The sequence below is a fragment of the Maniola hyperantus genome, chromosome 2 (assembly GCF_902806685.2).
Source record: "Maniola hyperantus chromosome 2, iAphHyp1.2, whole genome shotgun sequence".
Lineage (NCBI taxonomy): Eukaryota > Metazoa > Arthropoda > Insecta > Lepidoptera > Nymphalidae > Maniola > Maniola hyperantus.
In genome coordinates, this window is record NC_048537.1 from 17,272,109 (window position 1) to 17,288,712 (window position 16,604).

Consider the following 16,604-nt stretch of genomic DNA (forward strand, 5'->3'; position numbering starts at 1 on the left):
TTTTTGAAAATTCAACCCCTAAGGCGGTGAAATAGGGGTTTGAAATTTGTGTAGTCCACGCGGACGAAGTCGCGAGCATAAGCTAGTATCTATATACAGGATGTAACCAGAACGCTGGCAAATACGAACACAGGTGATAGTAGTGATGATCACTGATATGATACCACAAAAAACTACCCTACATTTAGTAAAATTTCACGATAGCAAATAAAACATCTGACTGACGCTAAAGGTAAACGAACGTTCCGTAAATAGGTCATTCGGAATCAATGCCGCGTCGTAGGCGGGGCATTGACCCGAGTTTTGCACGCTATACATTGCGGGTTTGAAAAATACTAAATCACTAAAACTACAAAATGAAGCCTATGGTTATTGGTATTGGATTGTGTTTAGGTAGTATAACAATGTGGCTAATTCCGTTGTACACAATCTCTAAACTAAACTAAAATGGCACGTCTAAATCTATTGCTATCCCTTTCATAATGTTGCTTGCGGAAAAGGATAGCACTGGATTTAGACCTGTTAATTTAGTTTAGTTTAGAGATTGTGTACAAGAGAATCAGCCCCAATAACTCTTATTGTTTGCTAGCGTTCTGGTTATACCCCTGTATATTATACAGACACCAGCAATAAATATTGGACATCGAATCCGCAATTATTGATACGTATTTAAAAATTCACGTAGAGATACGTGATCTCTACGTGATCAAATCAGGAATGAGGAGATCCGTAGGAGAACTAGAGTAACCGACATAGCTCTACGGGTTGCGAAGCTGAAGTGGCACATAGTTCGTTAAATCGATAGACGTTGGGGTCCCAAGGTGCTGCAATGGCGACCTCGCACCGGAAGACGCAGCGTTGGAAGACCCCCCATTAGGTGGACGGACGACATCAGACGAGTCGCAGGGAGCCGCTGGATGGTGGCGGCGCAAGACCGTGGCGTGTGGAAGTCCCTACAAGAGACCTATGTCCAGCAGTGGACGTCTTTCGGTTGATGATAATGATGATTTAAAAACTATTTTTTTTTTTTTATAAAGAATATTAGCCATATTAAATGACTAATATTCCCCTTTCCTCTCCAACTAAGCGTCAAGCTTGTGCTAGGAGTAGGTACGACAATAGTGCAACGGGCGGGATTTGAACCGTCGACCTTTCGGTTTTCAGTCCACTCCTATACCGGTTGAGCTATTGAGGCTCTTTATTTATCTTGTATCTGTACAGGTTAAGAGCTGTTTAAGTAAAAGACACGTTTTGGAACCTATGTACTGGCAATAAAGACTGGTTTTATCTGTACAGATGGCATACAGCATCCCCGCAGACATCAGCACGCCCGAGTCGAGCACGGGCGGCGCGGTGGCGGCCTCCGAGCTGTCCCTCGAGGACCTCATGCAGCAGATGAAGTCCATGTGAACAGCTCTTTGCACTAACACAAGTCCTTAAAGAACCGGTCAAGTGCGAGTCAGATTCGCACACGGAGGGTTCCGTACCATCGTATAGTTCTTGCATTTCACGAAGGCCACTCATGCTTGTGTTTAAGTCGTATGCGTTTGCGAGCGCTTGTTCGCGAGTCGCGACTGATTGGTCCGACACACACGCACACTTACGCAATGACCATATAAACGACGTTAAAGTCAAAGTCAAAGTCAAATGATTTATTCAAAATAGGTAATAAATTACTCTTATTGATGGTCTGGTATGGTGTTAGATTTGTAAGATATAGTGGTGATAATTATTACGCAAACTTAAAACTAAAGCTACGAGGGTTCCAAACGCGCCCAGGTCTGAGAAGAGCCCACAACAAACTCAGAAGGCTATAGTGAACTTTACCACAAGTAAAGTTCACTAGCCTTCGTGAATTGCAAGAACTGTACAAGAAATAACACTTTTTTAAATTTCATGGCGGCCATTTTAAAATTTTATAATTTGTCATAGCGGCAATAGAAATACACATTCTGTGAAAATTTCAACTCTAACTATTACGGTTTACGAGATACAGCCCGCTGACAGACAGACAGACGGACGGACAAACAGTGGAGGCAGTAATAGGACCCTTCGGGTACGGAACCCTCAAAAGGTTTGGTTTGTATCTTATTTTGTATTAAAAAAGGTTATTATTTTCAAAAAATTGTTCCCATTTGTTAAGTAATGAAATTTGCTTGGATTTAATTTAAGAATACAATCATAGTTGCTTCCTTAATTTTTTTTAAATATAATTTTTTTAAATAAAAGTGAGTGAAATTTTGTATTACACAAATAGGTTACACAAGTTTTGTTCTGGATATGACCGTCCAGTAGATTTTAAGTTATAACTGTTATTAAACTAACAATACAGTTTGGAAACGAAAACAATCGAAAACAAACAAACTATTATACTGTATTTTGAGTTTTGTGCCCCAAAATTATACTGTACTAGCTGATGCCCGCGATTTCGTATGCGTATATTTAGGTTTTTAAAAATCCCGTGGGAACTCTTTGATTTTCCGGGATAAAAAGTAGCCTATGTCACTCTCCAGGTCTTTAACTATACCCATGCAAAAAATCACGTCAATCGGTTGTTCCGTTGCGACGTGTTGTAGGACAAACCAACAAACAAACACACTTTCGCATTTATAATATGGGTACTGATTTTGATTTCTTATCCTGAATTTTGAGTTTGAAGAGTTATAAAAAAACTGACTTTGAGCTAAATCTTATATTTTTAAATTAATTATAAACGCCAATTTGAAATTAATTAAGTAATAATGAATAATCAAAATAGCATTTTCGGTAAATGTGCTTGAATCTACACTCCTTCCACGGAGATAAGTCAGTATATAGTGCTCTCTCTGTTATTTTATCCCATACAAATGACAAAGACAAAAAACTCCGTGGGTGTTAACCATTTTGACCACCAACCAATCACAAACGAGCCTATGTGTTTCGTTTTCGTTGAGTTTCGAATGTTTTTTGAAAACATAGCTTCTCAAATAGTTCAGACGACGGAAAATAGGCTTGTTGATTGGTTGCCCACTTAAAATGGTTTACGCCCACTGAGTTTTTTGTCCTTTTCATTTGTATGGGATTACGTAACAGAGAGAGCGCTATACTAACTTCTCTCCGTGGATAGAGTGTAGCGATTAAACGTGTTAGTGTTGTGAAAAGCTTCTACGCTGTATGAGTGAAATATAGACATGTCTAATACGTTATGGTTATATATTATGTTCACGATGTTCATGATGTTTTAGACAAACACAATTACCAATAACCATATGTCTCGTTTTGTAGTTTTAGTGATGTAGTATCTTTCAAACCCGCAATGTATAGCGCGCAAAACTCATGTCAATGCCCCCTACGACGCGGCACTGACTTCGAGTGGCCTAACGTCAGATGTTTTATTTGCAATATATCGTGACTTTTACAAAACATAGGAATTTTTTTGGGTTTTTTTGTGGTATCTTACCAGTAATCATCACCTGTCTTCGTTTTTGCTAGCTTTCTGGTTACACTCTGTATTATGAACCTAATAATATAGCAAATTTTTGCGCGCCCTATTGTAAATTTTAAGTGGTAAGTACTATTATTTTATAAATCCCATATCCTATTTTTTATAAATTCTAAAATGCGCAATTTAGTTTTGCCTATGGTACCTATTTCTAAGTTGAATATCATCAAAATTTTGCTAATTATTCGCCAATTTTTATAATTATTTATGATGCTTATAGTACATGTAGTACAATATTTTTTCACAAGCAAGTATAAAAAAATTATTGGCGAAAAGACAATTAAAACACCACAATAAATTATACTTTATTTGTATCTATTAAATTAATCAGATTAGATAATGTCACAAGTTTATTGAAATATTGAAATGTACAGTTTGCAAAAAGTTGATTTCTTGCAGTTACTAAAAAACTACAGTTACTGCAAAAAAATAATGACAAATAACAAAAAAACCCTTTATTGAAAATTCTATACATTCCAGTCATAGGGCCTGTTTCATCACCTCCCATGTGCTCGATTGCGGTAGATTGACAGTTAAAATGTCATGATCGCAATCACCTCTTATTGGTTGATGCTCGCTCACTATTGGCTATAATGTATTGTTGCAACGAGAATACCATAAATTCAGCCAATCACAACAATTGCGATTGTAATATTATTTATTTTTTATTTTATTTATTTACACTTTATTGCACACAACATAAAGTAAACATTGAAAAACACAATACAGGATCTTAATCTAATAATATTTGATGCAGTTTTACCGCAATCGAGCTACAGATTAACTTTATCTAACGAATAAATTTGGCGCTATGATAATTTTTGTATTAGGATTCTGTCAAAATGTCAAATTTATCAACTAGATAAAAGTTATCTAGCGGTAGTAAAACAGGCTCTTATAATTCAAGCTGTTATAATTTTTAAAACGCTAGTTAGGAAGTTATAATTTACGAATGTATGTAGTGTAGTGAAGTTTTACAAATTATAATTATAAATTAAATTTTATATTAATATATCTACTTATTTATTGAAATTGTTGTTGCTAGTGCTAAAGAAATGGAATATCATTGTGTTTTTAATATTAAACGAATTTTATATAAATTAAATATTATGTTCTGTGAGTAGCGTGTTTTTGATTATTTCGGTCACATTTCTCAGTTTCGATGTTATTTTCTTGTTAGGTGGGGGTAGACTGTTATTCTGAAAGTATGAACATTTTATGATAAAACTTACAGTTTAGCCAGAAAATGCAAAAAAACATTTTTGTGAACTTTGACCTTGATTTTTTTGCAAATGTGGGATCGATGGGGACTTTTTACAATTCATTTATAACGGTGTTCCCAACATTTTTTGACCGGGCTATAGTTGAAAAAAATCTACCATTATAGCCTCCAAGAGCTCTCTGGCTCTGTCCACTATGTCCGTCTGCACGCCGCTGCTCTCCGCCACTTGGTGGGCGAAGCTGGACTCCGAGCTGCCTTCCACGACGCGGAACAGGAACACCGGCTCGCCGTGCTGCATCACGTACTCGAACCTCTGGGATGAGGGATAGAAGCAGACGTTACTTTGCTGACGTGTGGGGTACACAAGGACCAACAAGCTTGAAGCTCCATTCATATCTACAGACATATTTCACTAGGTAGGCCATCTTAGTGCAATAATATTAGTTTTCAAAATCATATAGTGTGATTCCGTCCGTCTGACTGCACTTGCCGAACTCGTCAACAATGATCATGACGTCACGTCGAACTCGTCGACTATAATCATGACGTCACGTCGAACTCGTCCACTATGATCATGACGTCACGTCGAACTCGTCAACTATGATCATGACGTCACGTCGAACTCGTCGACTGTGATCATGACGTCACGTCGAACTCGTCGACTGCGATCATGACGTCACGTCGAACTCGTCGACTATGATCATGACGTCACGTCGAACTCATCGACTATGATCATGACGTCACGTCGAACTCGTCCACTATGATCATGACGTCACGTCGAACTCGTCCACTATGTCACGATGTCTTGGCGAACTCTTATACTGTGATCAACGTTACCATAAACCGGACAATATACCGGTTCACAAGGGCGAGTTCGTCCGTCTCTGACGTACCCAAGCCAAACTCGTCCGCTATGAACAGTGTTAAGGCACGCGGCCAGTAGCGCGAGCACGTCCGAGCTCGTCTATGCGCAGGACTCACCATGAACCGGAGAACAGGCGAGTCCACGATGTAGTCATGCACGTTTAAGAAGTGCGTGGACAGCAGCACGTGCGGGCAGGCGGCGCCGCGGAGCAGCAGCGTGTTGAGGCACGCGGCCAGCAGCGCGAGCCCGTCCGTCTCACCCGTACCCTTGCCGAACTCATCCACTATGATCAGGGAATTGCTGGACGACTCCCGCACTGCTAGCGCCATCTTGGAAAAAGTTGTCCATGAAATGGTATCCCAAGCTGAAACTTCCTAAAACTTCCTAAGTGGCATATTCCTGACTGTATCATCAGATCAGGGGCTAGTTATAAGTCTATGAAACGATCGCTATTACGGCTTTAGATTATGAGAAAATCTAAGAGTTTCGTTGTCCAATGAGACTACGAGAGTAGCGTAGATTTCTCTCAATCCAATCGATCTCTTTGGGGCAATCAGCTACAAAGTCCCTTTTCCGGTCCTATCTATTACGATCAAGGAATTGTGTGACAAATTCCTTTACAACTAGTAAAATGGATGAAGAAAAATCTCGTAATAGGTAATCTGCTTCAGCCCAGGCAAGGATCTATTGAACGGTAGACCCATGAAATAGGAAGCAAGCGTCTTAATGACCTAGAATATGAGGTTCAAAACTGTGAACTAGGAAAGCGATGGAGTTCTCTTGTTATGCTGAAAGCATCGCCAAAAGATGAGAATTATTTCACGGGAATACGTTTCGATCCAAAAGCAAAAGGACCTCACCCTGTACATAATTCGAACAGCCATTATCACTGAAAACAGGTTATAAGAAGTCAGGAACACCGCTTTAGATCTTGGAACTCCTGAATAGGTCCGAAAGTATGTTTTTCTTTGAAGAATTGGAAAAATCCAGGAAAATGAGAACTTTGTTGAAAATTAAGAAATGAGTTCTTAAGTTGAGGATGGTCAGATAAAACATGAAAGTGGTGATGAAGAAAGCGGATGAAAGGGCTGAAAATAAAAAAAAAAGGTCTCACCTGTTTGAGATCAATGAGAAAGGCCGACATATGCGCGGCGATACATTCCGTGGACTGGATCCGGGAGTAAATGTGTTCCACTATCCCTATTGTCGCTGATTCAGCCGGAATGAAACTGCCTATGTGTGCCAAGTATACTATTAGACCTGGACAATGTTGGAGCTATTAAAATCTATTATGTAAGTATTTTGCTTATCCACTAAATAACCTGATAGACCCACTCTGACATTGAAACCAAGTTCTATAGCTCTATGTAAGTCAGCTAGTCCTTGAAATATCTGCATCAGCCGAAGTCTCCCAACGCGTTGCCAGCTTTTGAGGAATTTATTTATCCCCATAGTTTTTTGCTAACAAGTAACATCACAGAAAGAAAAGGAAATGTTTTGGTATAATCGATCTATGGTATGATTGAAGAATTACAGACAACCAACCAGGTGGAAATCGTGCTTGTTTTTGCGACATCAATATGGCATCAAATAATACGGCGTCAATATGAAATTGTTGGTGTTGTGTACGCTTTAGAGGGAATGACTCCAAGGTAGGTACGTAAGACATGCCATACAATACTATAATATGATTTAGCCGCTTATGTATTTTGTGTTTTCGGAAAGTGGATTATGCCAAAAGATAAACTTACCTATCTGTTTCATATAAACAGACTTCCCGCTAGAGTTGGGTCCAGTCAAGATCTTGACAAGCCCCGCCTCCTGGCTACTCTCGACGTCGTTCGGCACAAAGTTGTCCATAGTAGTGATGTGCAGCGGGTGTTTGCCTTGCACTATGCTTATTACTTTGTCTGTGGTCAGAGTTGGTTTTACGAAGCTGTACTCTTTGCATACCTTAGATATTGTTATTAGGCTGTGGATTAAAAATATATAATTTTAAAAGCTTTTTAATAGGTCCATCATCATTATCAGCCTGCCCTAATGACCACACCCAGTCCTCAGCCTTCCTCAACCAATCACTTCACACCAACCTCTTTATATCGTCGGTCCGTCATGCTATCTCTCCGTCAGTCTCCACTCACCACTGTAAGACTTTTCGGCTCCAACGGCTATCGTTTACGACAAGCATGACCTGCCTTCAGCTTGCTAATGGTATGGCCTATGTCAGTGACCCTGGTTCTGCTCATTTCTGCTCTTATCCCTCTTTTCTGCTGGGAGGCTTCGGCCGTGGTTAGTTACCACCCTACTGACAAAGCCGTGCCGCCAAGCGATTTAGCGTTCCGAGACGATGCCGTGTAGAAACCAAAGGGTATGGGTTAAAAAAACTGCCATACCCCTTCCAGGTTAGCCCGCTTCCTTCTTAGACTGCATTTTCACTTACCATCAGGAGAGATTGCAATCAAGGGCTAACTTGTATATGAATATAAAAAGAAAGGGAAACGCCTAAGCCCTCTCCACAACTCGCTGAACGACTTTGAATTTGTGAACGAGGCCGTTTGTCCCTGTTTCAGCATAGCGCGAGGATGGGTTTTATTATCCCATCCCAACCCATCTCCGGCTCACTACTGAGGGGTGCTACTACTGCCCCCCTTGATGGGGGATAGCTCGAAAGCCCTTCTCAAAAAGGGCTTTCGGGCGACAGACACGGGGATTCTGTCACCCAATAGGAAAATTATACTTGAGGCAGGACGCGCACTTTCGCGATTAGCTGGCAAATGACGGGTGCACGCCGGTTGATACCTAAGTTGACCTTTACTTCCTGGATTCGCCAATTTTCCCTCACTACGCCAATGCTGCAATGGAATGGGCAGGGCACATAGTTCGTAAAACCGATAGACGTTGGGATCCCAAGGTGCTGGAATGGCGATCTCGCACCGGAAGACGCAGCGTTGGAAGACCCCCACTAGGTGGACGGACGACATCAGACGAGTCGCAGGGAGCCGCTGAATTCAGGCGGCGCAAGACCGTACCGTGTGGAAGTCCCTACAAGAGACCTATGTCCAGCAGTGGACGTCTATTGGTTGATGATGACGTGTTCAACCTGTTTGCCTGGTATGACAAGACGTACATCGTAAAGTCTTACCAATCCAATTCAGCGCACATATCGATGGCAGCCGCAAGGGTGTGCAGGTTCTCCAGGATGGTGGATGTGAGCCGCATCATGATGCGCGTCTCGTGCGCCACTATCTCGGGGTATGTGTCTCCTATCATCACGTCTAGTTCTACAACAGTCGTTTACATTTACTTTGGTCTAGCTTAGTGAATGATACTCTATGTTATTTATAAAACGAACAATGTGGAAATTCAATTTAAGATAAGTACCTTCACATCCTTTACTTTTGTAGTGAATGTAGTCATTATTTTGAAACTGGAAGATAATAAAAATTATTTAGATTTCAGCTCAGCTGCAGCGGAGTGATCATTCAAAAACTCGTTTGATACTGGTTGGATTTATATAACCGATACATAAACGTTTTGACAGTTTCTGTACAGGAATTCTATTAAAAGTTGGAGAAATTACCATAAACTTCATATTGGGCAGTTCCTTTTGTTCCATAGTAAGGTTATCCGCCCAAGCTTTGACTCCGAGCAAGTAGCCGAGGTGCGGCATGTACACCATCGTACACTCCTCTATGAACGGTGGCACGCGCTCCAGCTCCACCCGGGCTGTTTCCGACATCAGCCCGTGGAGACTGGCCATTGTTTGTTTCTCTACAAGTTTTACAGTTGCAAAGACTTACGAATAATAGATAGAGCTCAGAATATTGATAAGTTTGTTTGGCAGATGTGTGCAATGGAAGCTTCCTGGGCCCATAACCTACAACTTGTACTATCAGAGGTACGCTCGCTTATAGTTTCGGGTAAATTGCAATAGTTGAAAAATTCGCGTTTGTCCTACAATAAGGTAAAGCCCAGGCTTTGACTCCAAGCAAGTAGCCGAGATGCGGCATGTACAGCATCGCATACTCCTCAATGAAACGGTGGTAGACGCTCCAGCTCGACCCGGGTTGTTTCCGACATCAGCCCGTGGAGATTGGCCATCGTTTGTTTTTCTACAAGTTTTACAGTTGTAAAGATTCACAAATAATGGGTAGGTATAGAGTTCAGAATATTGATTAAATTAATAAATTGATTAAGTTTGTTTGGGAAGCGTCCTGTGCCCATAACCTGTTTGGCAGACGGGCACAATTAAAGTGCTGGGCCCATAACCTTTTTTAGACAATATAGCGGTTGCAATGGGCCACGAACGTTGGGATGAAAACTTTAGCTGAAATTATTGTTGGTGTATGTATGTATACGTGAGTGAATATGTGCTTGCGTGTTTGTGCTTCTGCTTGTATTTCTGTTTTTAGATAGGTTTGTGTGGGTGTGTTAGAATAACATGACAACTCACTCAAATCAAGATCGTGGTCTACGCCAGCCTTCACTGTAAACTTTCCTTCTGATTTCGATAGATCGAAATCAATAATTCTATTCATGTATAGCGCCATCTATTAATCAAATAAGTGAATTCCTATTTAATATTTATCAATAGATTTTTTTAAACGAAAACGATTATTTTCAAGACGATCTGTGTTACCTACTTACCTCATACAATTTAGTTGTGTCGTAACTGGCCAGTCGCTCCAGATATTCTACGTTTTGTGCTGCGTTTTCACACAACTCACATATGACAACCACATTGTAGAGAGTCTGTTGTGATAAACAATTTTCGAAAGATTAACAAAAAGTAAGTACCTAATTTACGAAAAAATATAAATATAATGTCCAAGAAACGATGGAATGGATGGTTGAAAAAATTTTCCTTGAAATAAAAAGTTATCAAAATGATACTAACATTATAAAGCGACTTCCACTGATATGACTTTGCTGACAAAGCCTTTATTTTTGCAAGTATTCCCTGAAAATGAAGAATAAATCAGCGAACTAGCAGAAACAGGGATCAGCCGTAAAAACAAATAAGTACTTATAGGTAAACCATTTGAACGTAAAGATCGCTAGCTACAGTATATTGAGAGATTGCTAATAGCTATTAGCTAACGAAAAGTCTACCAAAAGGCTGATTACATAATGTACCTATGTTCTGAGAGAATGACAGTCATGTACCAAAATTCAAATTAGCTCTGTGAGAGCAAATCCTGCTAGGTAAAAAAGATTTTTGAGAGATAGGTTGATCAGGCTAGTTTTACTGGTCCAGATGGTCCTTCATCTGGCGTCGACGGTGGATCCTAACCCAACTTGTTACACACGCAATAATATGTGGGTGTGACTCAACGGGACAACAATTAAAAAAAAAAACCATTGAGTAACAGTGTACTCAACGGGACAACTATTCTAAAAAAATCCTGTTGAGTCACAAAGCTACTCACGGGGGTGTGACTCAACGGGAATAACCCGAATATTTGGTGCTAACACCAAAGTCTTACTAAAAAGTACTTAGTTCTGACAAGTCTTACATGAACATTCCTGATGAACCTCAGCGATGCGCAGATGTTCCTCGTGATGGAGTCGCCCCGTTGAGTCACAGTTTTACTCCCGGGGGTGCGACTCAACGGGAATAACCCGAATATTTGGTGCTAACACCAAAGTCTTACTAAAAAGTACTTAGTTCGGACAAGTCTTACATGAACATTCCTGATGAACCTCAGCGATGCGCAGATGTTCCTCGTGATGGAGTCGCCCCGTTGAGTCACAGTTTACTCCCGGGGGTGCGACTCAACGGGAATAACCCGAATATTTGGTGCTAACACCAAAGTCTTACTAAAAAGTACTTAGTTCGGACAAGTCTTACATTAACATTCCTGATGAACCTCAGCGATGCGCAGATGTTCCTCGTGATGGAGTCGCTCTGAGGCCGCATGAAGTACGCAACCACATCCTGGCGACGCTTGAGCGTCTCTAGGTCCTTAGTCGGGTGTCGGAGGAGGATCCTAACAAATGTTACCTGAATTTTCATATCCAATCGCCTAAACAATTCATTAGTTCAGTATTTGAGGTTTAAAGGGATCTTAGGTTTCCTTGCGTTACGGCGGTTCTGCACTCATCCGATCCGAGTCCGAGAAAATACGTTCCTTTTTGTTTTGTATGGAAGCTTATGACATATGTCGTAGATAATCGCTGGTATTCTCACGGATGAGGGGTAGAACTCGGGTGACGGAAGTGCAGCGCGTAATCGCCGTTAACACTTTTCCGTTCCATCGCAAATCTCATCATTATTAGAATGTTCGTCACCAGAATACTTACCATTTGCTGTCAAAATTTTTAGCAAGTTTAGAAGGTTTGTTATATTTAGCATACGTTTAGACAGCCTAGTTATAGCAAGCCTATACCTAGTGGATGTACAGGAGCATGCTAAATATAACTCTGTAAATCTTTGCACAAAACACTATAGTACTGGAATTCGTGAACGAAAACCGATATCTTGCTTTCTTTTGTGATCTTCCAAGATTGCGAAGAGATTGACGAGATGGTTGTAAATTATAGGTAAGAGATCTCCAGGATGTCAAAGATACACATGCTCAATTGGACGTAAAGGTTGATTTGTTAGGGAGTGGACAAGGTTACCCAAAATTAAAAGAATCAGCTAAGTAACATCTCATACTGATTGCACAATAATTTGAACTTCGAGGAGGGTTCTAACCATCATTGTGTTGTGTGCCATCCTTGAACTGATGTTTGGCAGTGATTGGTTAATCATAGTGACACCATGACTGCATTAGGTACTTACGACTTACCGCCAGGTGAGATTGCCGTCAAGGATTAACTTGTATCTGAATAAAATAAAACATACCTCATTCTCCGATGTCCAACTTGCGAGGAGCATTTACTGAACAGCTGGAACAGGCTCAAGCCCTCCTTGTTACTGCTCTGAACGCCTTTCTTGAAGCCACTCGGATGGGAAAGGGAGCTGAACACTTGCAAACCTCTGTATGTGTCCTCATCCATTGCTACTATATCAGCTCTGGTGGGACAAAGGGTTTTCTTATTTGGCAAAAGAATTGGGAATAATATTATATGTCATATTATCTAGAATCAATATTTTACTATAATATATATTATAATCTCTATATATAAAAATGAATCGCTAAATGTGTAGCTGATCGCAAATCTCGAGAACAGCTGAACCGATTTCGCTAATTCTTTTTTTATAATATTCCTTGAAGTACCTACGAGGATGGTTCTTACGGGAGAAAATTTTTAAAAAATTTAACCGACTGCTAGGCGGTACGAAGTTCTCCGGGGCATACATATCAAAAATTGCGGACCGGCATGCTGGATTCGAACCTACGTCTTCTGCGTTCGCGCCCGACGCCTTGACCGCTAGGCCACGGTTCGCTTGCTGCCAGAGACGTTTGTGATTTGAATGTTCACACAGTACTGAAGCGACTGTAGTTTCGATAGCTGCAAAGTGTCGCTACTAGATGGCATTAACAGTCGCTTCAGTACTGAGTGAACATACATATTATTATCACAAATCTATCTAACCAAACCTCCCAGGTTGGTTAGACATAATAGACATAAACAAATTGAAAGTATCTGCTCACAGTGAAATCCTGGTCAAGCTCATGAACTGTGGTTTTCCATGCAAATCCATGATCAAATTAGACCAATTAAGGTCCAGGTATCTCAGCAAAGCACCCAAGGCGTGCACAGTCTGTGTTTGGGCGAAGTCTATGACAGTGCGCAGGAACATTATGCGCTCCTCGTCTGAGCATTCGGGCGGCTCATGGGGTAGAGAGAGAGAGTGGATGCGCCGCTTACAAGCTTCGAAATCTTTTGGATGAAGAGTGGAAAAAACCTTAAAACAGTAGATGTCAAATAACAAAAAACCGGCCAAGTGCGAGTCTGGCTCGCGCAACGAGGGTTCCGTACATATTACGTTCCGTATACATACATATTATATCCTTCAAACTTGCCCGTTGCTCATTTCTGTGCGAAATATTCTACCCGTAGAGCAAGATTTTGGTGAAGAGAAGGCATCAATAAGTTCTTGGCATATTTACCAATTAACTCGTCGAGCTTTTTCAACCATAAAGCGTTAAGTGTGATAAGTGGGGTATCATATGAAAGGGCTTCACCTGTGCATTCTAAAACAGATTTTTATTTATTTTTATGCATCATAGTTTTTGAATTATCTTGCAAAATGTCAAAAAAATACGACTGTACGGAACCCTCATTGCGCGAGCCTGACTCACACTTGGCCGGTTTTTCACAAGGAACACACCCTCCAAGTTTCGTGTCTCTAGCACTAGCGGCTTAGGCTGTGCGTTGATATATAAGTCAGTCAGTCTGTCAGGACTTTGAATGTCATATATACAGATATGTACTTACTGTACTCCTTAGATGACACAAACATCAGCTTGCACCTAGTGCTCTCATTGGTGTCATTGGCCAAGACCACCCCTTTGACGGCGTTCACGAAGATGCCTTGACTCTTCCCGTCCAGTATCACCTCAACTGGATCCACTTGGTTGAACAGGGATACGAATATCTGATGCTCTGGAGGACGGTCTACTATTTCTTCCAGGATTTGGAGCTGTTTGATTAGAATTAAATTGTCCTATTCCGAACGAATAAGCTGTGATAGCCTAGTGGTTAGGACGTCCGCCTTCTAATCGGAGGTCGGGGGTTTGATCCCGGGCACGCACCTCTAACTTTTCGGAGTTATGTGAGTTTTAATTAATTAAATATCACTTACTTTAACGGTAAAGGAAAACATCGTGAGGAAACCTGCATGCCTGAGAGTTCTCCATAAGGTTCTCAAAGGTGTGTCAAGTCTACCAATCCGCACATGGCCAGCGTGGTATACTATGGCCAAAAACCCTTCTCACTTTGAGAGGAGACCCGTGCTCTGTAGTGTGCCGGCGATGGGTTGATCAGGATTCCGAACGATTAATGAATAGATAGATCATAGTTAATAGACCATGAGTTATTAACACATTAGACAATACAAGTACGAGACATAGGAGAAATCAGAAGTGGGATTCAATCTAAGTGGCTTCTACGACCCGGAATAAAACCCCAATTAGTTAGATGGTACATTATAATTTGGATAAGTCCACTTATTTTTCGGTCTTCTACTACTACTAGGTACCTACTTTCATACTAAAACTGTAGGGTATTGAGCTTATTACGTACGTTACGTAAGACGTATGTTCTATTGGTCCAAAGACTAAATGAATCAGCAGAAGTTTCTGTATAAGGATTATTTTTAGAATTTTTATATGATAAGTATCCAAAAACCAACCTCTCCAGTCTGTAAAGTGTAGCAGGCAGCTCCCAGCTTTCCAGACCTGTAGCATACTGTCAGGAGACGCTGGAATATAGGTACGAACCGAAAATAGTAGGTAAAACGATTCATTTCAACCCTGATTAGGGCTTCGTTACAATAAAACTTAAAGCTAGCCTTATCTAATTACTATATAAATCATACCCGCGTGGAATGGTGCCAAAAATACTTTCTGGTTCATTTTAGCGCTCGACAGCCAGGCTGATCCGCTGCGCAAAAAAAGAGCCAGCCATTCTGTCACCAGATGAGGCGCGGAGGCAGGAGAGATCGCGGTGAAAATGAAATGTCTCATAATTTTTTTTGCACTAAGACTCCATGGCCTCAGGGTCTCCACTATGACCAGCGGGGTTATTTGCTAACTAAATAAGTTGAATGGCGAGTCAGGTGTCGTCGCACACTTAGGACTAACTTGCCAATTTTTTTTCATAAAGAATTAATAAAGCTTTGATAGCCTAGTGGTAAGGACGTCCGCCTTCTAATTGGAGGTCGGGGGTTCGATCCCGGGCACGCACCTCTTACTTTTCGGAGTTATGTGCGTTTTAAGTAATTAAACATCACTTGCCTTAACGGTGAAGGAAAACATCGTGAGGAAACCTGCATGCCTGAGAGTTCTCCATAATGTTCTCATAGGTGTGTGAAGTCTACCAAATACCAATCCGCACAAGGCCAGCGTGGTAGACTATGGCCAAACCCTTCTCAGTCTGAGAGGAGACCCGTGCTCTGTAGTGAGCCGGCGATGGGTTGATCATGATGAAAGAATATTCGCCAAGTTAATTGCTGACTATTGAATAATATTCCCCTTTTCGTAGAGCTTGTGCTAGAAGTAGGTACGACAATAGTGCAACGGGTGGGATTTGAACCGACGACCTTTCGGTTTTTAGTCCGATCCAATTTACATTGAATTATTACGTAAACTCGACATCGAATAAAAAACCTATTTTACCTCCTCAGTTTCCGATTCTTCCGTAGACTCTTTATCTGAAGTATGCGCAGCTGACGTTTCTGGTGCATTGCTTTAAAAACAAGACGTATATAAATAAATGTTTTAAAGTATACTCGTATATTATACGTATGTATCTACCTACCTACATAGTCTCCATACCTAGTACCTACCCAAATCTAAATATATAAAAGGAAAAGGTGACTGACTGACTGACTGATCTATCAACGCACAGCTCAAACTACTGGATGGATCAGGCTGACATTTGGCATGCAGATAGCTATTATGACGTAGGCGTCCGCTAAGAAAGGATTTTTCAAAATTCAACCCCTAAAGGGGTAAAATAGGGGTTTGAAGTTTGTATGAAAGTATGTCAGTTTTGAAGTTAGAATCGCGAAATTTGTAGTTAATATTTTTGAAATTAGCAGTATGACATATTTTATTAAGCTCATGTTGAAATCTCATTGTTAAAGATCAACCCTAAGGGTGTAAAATAAGGGTTTAAAGTTTGTTTAGGTACTCCACGCGGACGAAGTCGCGGGCATAAGCTAGTATGTAATAAGTTAGGTTGGTATATTTACGCATTTCGTGTGTACTTGGATATAACAACATTACTAGGTGTTTCTTCATTCGTGGAGCGAGCCTGAGCAGTTATTACGTCACTATCATCCATTTTATCACAAATAGCTTGAAATAATATTGATTAAGTATTAAATTTGATTGCTATAAAAAATTATTTAATTTAAT

General features: G+C 40.7%; 2 protein-coding genes and 1 long non-coding RNA gene across 3 annotated transcripts in view; 2 read left to right on the top strand and 1 right to left on the bottom strand.

Annotated features, from left to right (window-relative positions):
* The window catches only part of LOC138404290 (uncharacterized), a 127,348-nt gene extending 122,747 nt beyond the window's left edge, over positions 1 to 4,601 (top strand). The window contains exon 2 of the long non-coding RNA XR_011238297.1: positions 3,813 to 4,601. This is a non-coding gene — a long non-coding RNA (uncharacterized lncRNA). The remainder of the gene's footprint in view (positions 1 to 3,812) is intronic.
* The window catches only part of Uba5 (Ubiquitin-like activating enzyme 5), a 120,634-nt gene extending 116,033 nt beyond the window's left edge, over positions 1 to 4,601 (top strand). The window contains exon 10 of the mRNA XM_069507430.1: positions 1,297 to 4,601. Coding sequence (XP_069363531.1) covers positions 1,297 to 1,410 — 114 coding nt within the window. The 3' untranslated portion in view covers positions 1,411 to 4,601. The remainder of the gene's footprint in view (positions 1 to 1,296) is intronic.
* LOC117988792 (mutS protein homolog 5-like) lies at positions 4,552 to 15,907 on the bottom strand. The gene is made up of 16 exons (XM_034976008.2): positions 15,861 to 15,907; positions 13,960 to 14,164; positions 13,173 to 13,401; positions 12,419 to 12,589; positions 11,420 to 11,558; positions 10,466 to 10,528; positions 10,216 to 10,320; positions 10,022 to 10,118; positions 9,149 to 9,339; positions 8,950 to 8,995; positions 8,711 to 8,849; positions 7,320 to 7,540; positions 6,683 to 6,828; positions 5,685 to 5,897; positions 4,861 to 5,016; positions 4,552 to 4,680 (listed from the first exon to the last, which is right to left on the bottom strand). Exons 2-16 carry the CDS (start codon positions 13,982 to 13,984, stop codon positions 4,582 to 4,584), a joined length of 2,040 nt encoding a protein of 679 aa, XP_034831899.2. The 5' UTR covers positions 13,985 to 14,164; positions 15,861 to 15,907; the 3' UTR covers positions 4,552 to 4,581.
* Positions 15,908 to 16,604: the final 697 nt, after the last annotated feature.

Bases quoted from the DNA above. Each gene is read 5' to 3' on its own strand.
- LOC117988792 (XM_034976008.2), bottom strand. From the start codon at position 13,984: ATGTTTGTGTCATCTAAGGAGTACA. The intron at 12,590-13,172 runs GTGAGCAGATAC...TTGTCCCACCAG, and splicing joins AGCTTGACCAGGATTTCACT to AGCTGATATAGTAGCAATGG. The intron at 10,529-11,419 runs GTAAGACTTGTC...CTTCATTTTCAG, and splicing joins GGTTCATCAGGAATGTTAAT to GGAATACTTGCAAAAATAAA.